Source organism: Dictyostelium discoideum (genome assembly GCF_000004695.1).
Source record: "Dictyostelium discoideum AX4 chromosome 6 chromosome, whole genome shotgun sequence".
NCBI lineage: Eukaryota > Evosea > Eumycetozoa > Dictyosteliales > Dictyosteliaceae > Dictyostelium > Dictyostelium discoideum.
Window position 1 is genome coordinate 2,002,272 of NC_007092.3, and position 6,233 is coordinate 2,008,504.

Sequence of the window (6,233 nt, forward strand, 5' to 3'; positions counted from 1 at the left end):
ACTGTTTCATTATCATCATCATCTTCATCAAGTATTTTAACACCACCCATTTCATCAATGCAACAACAACATCAACAACAACCACCACCACTACAAACAACATCACCAACTGGACAAAGCCAACAATCAATTCCATCAACACCATCATCATTATCTTCATCATCAACAACCCCATCAGTATCTACTGGTACAAGCTTGAGTCGTTCATTAGAACATTGTAAACATACTAGTGCAGTTGGTACATTGACCTATAGCAGTCCAGAACAAAAGAAAGGCTTGTACAATGAAAAGACCGATATCTATAGTTTGGGAATCATTTTATTCGAATTGTATTTCCCAATCTCGACAAGAATGGAAAAGGCAAGAGTACTCACAGATCTTAGAAATGGAGTTTTACCAAAATCTTTCCTTCAAAAGTACCCAAAAGTTAGTGAGTTGATTCTATTGATGATGAAAACCAATCCAGATGAAAGACCCTCTGCAAGTGATATCCTTAAATCGGATCTATTTGGTAAACTTTTAAGTGTACCAGAATTGGAAAATATAATTAAACAACAACAATCACTAATTGAAATGTTAAAACAAGAGATTTTCAATTTAAAATCACCAGTTTTAATTAATCAAACTTCAAATTCAGTACCAACTTTAACCTCAAATCTTTTAAATAGTTTATCACTTCATCATAATAATAATAATACAATTGTACAAAATAATCACCACCACCACCACCATCAACAACAACAAGGAGTTCCATCTTCTTTACCATCATCATTGTCACATACCTCAAAAACTACAAACCCATCTACAGACTCAAACAAAATTTGTATAAATCCATTAGTTGAAAGTTCTTTTATAAATTCAACTCGTTATCCTTCTTTTATTGAATAAAAGAAAAAGATAACTTTAGTTGTGACTTTTGTTTTTTTTTTTTTTTTTTCCTCATCTGTTGCTACCATTACATGTACAAAAAATTATATAATAAAAAGAAAAAAAAGTGTTTTAAACCTTTTTATTTATAACTCCTTTTAATTAAAAAAACAAAAAAAAAAAAAAAAAAAAAAAAAAAAAAAAAAAAAAATATAACAAGATTTATTTTTAAATTATTTGAATTTTATTTATTACTATTATTATTATTATCATTATTTAATCCATGTAAAATCAATATAAAATTTTATTTTTATTTTAGTTTTCTTTTTCTATTATAGTATTATATATTACTATTATATAGTATATAATATTATTGTATGGGGGAGGAGAAAAAAAAAAAAAAAAAAAAAAAAAAAAAGAATATTTAAACTAATTATACAATTATTATTGTTATTGTTATTATTTAGTTAAAATTGAATCCAATATTTGTTTAATTTTTACATAACCTTCATCAGAGTTTGGAGAGTCTATAGTGTAAAGTACACCTCTATCTTCATAATATTTGAGAAGTGGGAGTGTATTATTTTTAAAAGTTTGAATTCTATTTCTAAATACTTCTTCATCTTTGTCATCGGATCTTCTAACTAATGGTTCACCAGTAACATCATCAATACCTTTAACTTTTGGTGGTGAAAATACACTATTATATACACGTCCACTACCAGGATGTACCCACCTGTCTTGAACTCTCTCTGCTAATACTTTTTCTGGTACATCTAAATGTAATACCACATTTAATGCCATTTTTACATTTAAATATTTATCTAATCCTTTAGCTTGTTCAGTATTTCTTGGATAACCATCTAATAACCAACTCTATTATTCATTCATTTATTTATTTATTATTTATTATTTATTATTATTATAATAAAGTGTTAGTTTTATTTTTTAAATATTATTTTTATAATTTTTTAATTTTTAATTTAATCACCTTACATTTCCAGTTTTAGTTAAATGCTCAGTAATTATATCTGACATTATGGCATCAGAAATTAATTCACCTGCTGCTAATTTTGATTTAATTTCAATACCTGATTTAGTATTTTGTTCTGATACTTCTCTTAAAATTTGACCTGTTGAAATTATTGGAAGATTATAATCTTTTTTTAATTTTTCAGATTGTGTTCCTTTTCCTGATCCCTATTTAATAAAAAAAAAAAAAAAAAAAAAAAAAAAAAAATTAATTAATTGTTTCATTTTTTATTTTTTTTTTTATTTAGTTTTATTTTATTTATTCTTTTTATTATTGTTATTATTGTTATTATTATTAAGTGAAATAAATTTTTTTTTTTTTTTGATGATCATACAGGTGCGCCAATGATTGTCATTCTTAAATGATCCATTCTGATTTTCGTTGAATAATTTCTTAAAAGATTTAAAGCCATTGTATGTATTATATGTGTATATATGTATATAGATATTAATATTATATTAATATTATTATGTTGTCGTTTTTGTGAATATGATAAATAGGATGAAAAATAAAAATAAAAAAATAAAAAAAATAAAATAATTTAAAAAAAAAAAAAAAAAAACAAAAAAAATAAAAAAATAAATTAAAAAAATCTATTTTTTTTATTTTTTTTTTTTTTTTTGCTGTCGACACTATTCACTAAAAAAATAAAATAAAATTAAAAATATAAAAAAATTTTAAAATGTCAAAAAGGTTTCAAAATTAATTATAATCAGTCGGCACTTTTGCAAACAATTCAAATAATAATCGGGGAAAAAAAAAAAAAAAAAAAAAAAAAAAAAAAAAAAAAAAGATGTTTTAAACGAAAGTGGAAAAAAATAAAAAAAATAAAATAAAAAAATAAAAAAAATAAAAAACTTAAAAACGAATTGTTTATTTACTTTTTTTATTATTTTTATGATTGTTTTTACATATATATATATCCCAGTTTAAAAATTTTGTAGAGATGGTGTTGATGGAGTAAATGCATTATTTTGTGGTTGATTTGTTGGGGGTTTTGGATTCATCATTTCTTTTATCTTTTTTAATCTTTGGAATTTCTTAAACATATATACAGAATAAACTACTGCTAATACAATAACTAATACACCAATTATTACTACCGGTATCAACCATTTATAATAACTTGACATACTATCTTTTTCAACTTCAAAACTAATTGCTTTGGTGACTATTTAATTAAAAAATAATAAATTAATAAATTAAAAAAAAAATATATATATGTGGAATTCAATATTAAAAAAAACTTACAATTATAATTAAAGATAAAAAATGAATTTGTTTGACCATCAACAGTAATATTAACCCATTGAGTACTATTATCAGAGAGTATTGGAGTAAATGGTGGGATATAACATGATACAGAATCAAATGTATCAGAGTATGGATTTTCACAAGTTACATTACCAACTGTTACGAATAAACCAACATTATTAAAACTTGTACCAGTTAGATGAATTAAACCACCTTCTTCACTAACGGTGGTTGTTGTATTTACTATTGGAGGATCATAGGAGAAAAGTAGATTATTTGGATTAAACGATTCAATTGAATATTTTGATGTTACCAATTTAATTTTATGATGTGTACCAGAGGTAACATAATATTTTGATTGTGATTCATTTGAAAATACAATTGTTGATAAAATACCAGGTAAAACACAAGTTAACTCTGTTTGATTATTTAAACTTGTAATGGTTTCATTTAAACAACCAATTGAACCAATTGTAACAACTGAATCATTTGATAAAAAGTAACCACTTAATTTTAATAAACCACCAGATGTTGTTAATTTATTAACTGTTTTAATTACTGGATGAATTGGGAAATTAATTAAATCACCTTTTGTATTTGTATAGTTTGAATATTGACCACCAACAATTATTGAAAAATAATCCAACCTTTCATCATTACCTAATGGAATTTGAATGGTTGCTAATGATTGATTTGGTGTTATTGAAATTGGGTTTAATAAATAATGAGAGTTATGTAAATAATTTATAAATAAATCTGATGGTTTTTCACCAAAGTTTGAACCTGTCATTATAATTTTATCATCAATTTGAGTTAGAGATGTTATAGTTGGTGATAAATATGAGAATGGAATTTCAGGTAATTCTTGACCATTAATTTCAATTTTAAAATTACCAATACCAATACCACCATTAATTTTACAATTTAAAGTAGTTCCATCATTACCTACTTGTGTTATATTGTTACATTCAATATTATCATTATGATATTGATCAGTTGATGTATTACCTTTAAATTTAATTTCAATTGGTAATCCATTATAAAATTGAGTTTTTAAATGGTGACCTGTAAATGTAATTATACCACCAATTGTTGAACATTTAGATACTGATTTAATTACAGGTTTCCATAATAACATTGTGGTATTCGAATTATTTATTGGATTAATTAATTTGAAATCATTTGACTTTAATAAAACTTTTGAATCATTTATATTAACAACATCCATTTGAAATAAACCAGAGTATGCATAACTTGGTACATCAATAGTTAGTTGTGTATCATTTAATATATTTGGAATTTCATATTTAAATGATGACTGATTAACTGAATTATAAAATTTAACTTTTAATTTGGTATCATTACTACAAGTGAAATAATAACCATCAACTTGAATTCTATATGGATATTCATCTGGTGATGGGAATTTTATTGATTTAATGGTTGGTTGGTTATATGAAAAGTAAATTTCATCTTTACATTGTACACCATCAACTGTTAAAATCAATGGATAATTACCACCATTACCACTTGGCATTTCACAAGTTAATATTGTTTTATCACCATTATTTGGATATTTAATATTTTTACATTGTTTATTACCCCCAACAATTATTGATATTAAATTTGTTCTTGATTTTAAAAAATCACCATGTAGTGTAATTACACCACCTGTTCTTGGTATAGTATCAGGGTTACCAACAATTCTTGGTAAATTATTAATAGTTGGTAATTGAATAGTTTTAGAATCACCAATTGTAAATGATATATTCCATTGACCTACGAAATTTTTAGCTTCATTTAAAGGGAATGAAATTTTATTAAAATCAAGTATTATTTCATTTGGATCAATTGAATTTGGTGATGGAATTGAGTTTTTAAAAATTGTTGATGAAATTTTAATATTTACACATGATGAATCATTAGAAAAGTTTTCACCATTTATAATTATATATCCATTGTTATTATTGTTATCATTATTATCGAATTCATATGGTTTTTTAGATGATAAAATTGGTTGTAAATATTTAATTGTTGATAATGATTTTGTACTTAGAAAATCGAATATTTTAAATGATTTACAACCAGATGGTAAATCAATTAAATAATCTATTGTACTACCATTTACAGGATCATAATGAAAAAAATCATTATTACTATCTGATAATAATTTTTCACTTTCAAATCCATTAAATAAAAAGTATCCAATCATTGGTGTTTTACCACCACTTGTTGGAATTGGATTTATTGAAATCTCTGGATTAAATATAATACTTTCACCATTTATATATTGATCAGAAAGAAATTTTTTATTTGGATAACTTGATATATTATAACCATTATTTTTATCCAATATAATTGGATCCTTTGTACCATTTATTAATTTTAAAATTAGTGAAGATTGTGAACATTTTAATATTTGACCAGTAACTTCACATGATTTAATAAAATTTATATAACTAATTAAAAATATTAAAATAATTCCAAATAATAATTTTTCTTTTTTCATGTATTTTTTTTTATATTTTTTTTGTTGTCTTGTCTGTATGAGGGGAGTTAATGTTTTATTTGTGTTGATAAAGAATCTACAAAGATTTTATATTTTCAAGATTAAAGAGATCTGTAATTAAGAGTCTTTTAAACACAATTTATAATTTTGGATATTTTGTTTTGATGAAACAGACACATATTTTCTCTTGGTTTTGAGAGTCTTATGATCTACTCTGATTTCTTGTTCAATAAGTATCATGTGCCAATTTTGTGTATGGAATTTATTTCCACCACTGTAACATTCTTTATAAAATATAAATTTGTATTAATCTTATTGGCTGGGCGCAGAGTCTCACCCCTGTAATCCCAGCACTTTGGGAGGGTGAGGCTGGCTGATCCTGACGTCAGGAGTTCGAGACCAGACCGGCCAGCATGGAGAAACCCTGTCTCTACTAAAAATACAAAAAAAAATAGCCTGGCAAGGTGCCGTATGGCTGCAGTCCCAGCTACTCGGGAGGCTGAGGCAGGAGAATTGCTTGAACCCAGCAGGCGAAGATTGCTATGAGCTGAGATCACGCCACTTCACTCC

The 6,233-nt window shown here is 24.7% G+C and overlaps 3 protein-coding genes across 3 annotated transcripts; 1 reads left to right on the plus strand and 2 right to left on the minus strand.

Annotated features, from left to right (window-relative positions):
- On the plus strand, positions 1 to 888 carry DDB_G0292734 (PEK family protein kinase; the record flags this gene model as incomplete). Its single annotated transcript, XM_629487.1, has 1 exon — positions 1 to 888. A coding segment is annotated over one exon (888 nt), but the record flags the coding sequence as incomplete, so codon positions are not given.
- Positions 889 to 1,326: 438 nt separating this feature from the next.
- On the minus strand, positions 1,327 to 2,312 carry adkB (adenylate kinase; the record flags this gene model as incomplete). Its single annotated transcript, XM_629488.1, has 3 exons — positions 1,327 to 1,743; positions 1,864 to 2,067; positions 2,235 to 2,312. The coding sequence occupies 3 exons, from the start codon at positions 2,310 to 2,312 to the stop codon at positions 1,327 to 1,329; spliced, it is 699 nt and encodes a 232-aa protein (XP_629490.1).
- A 517-nt stretch (positions 2,313 to 2,829) lies between these two features.
- On the minus strand, positions 2,830 to 5,663 carry tgrF1 (IPT/TIG domain-containing protein; the record flags this gene model as incomplete). The annotated part of the gene is made up of 2 exons (XM_629489.1): positions 2,830 to 3,071; positions 3,152 to 5,663. The coding sequence occupies 2 exons, from the start codon at positions 5,661 to 5,663 to the stop codon at positions 2,830 to 2,832; spliced, it is 2,754 nt and encodes a 917-aa protein (XP_629491.1).
- Between the last annotated feature and the right edge of the window lie 570 nt (positions 5,664 to 6,233).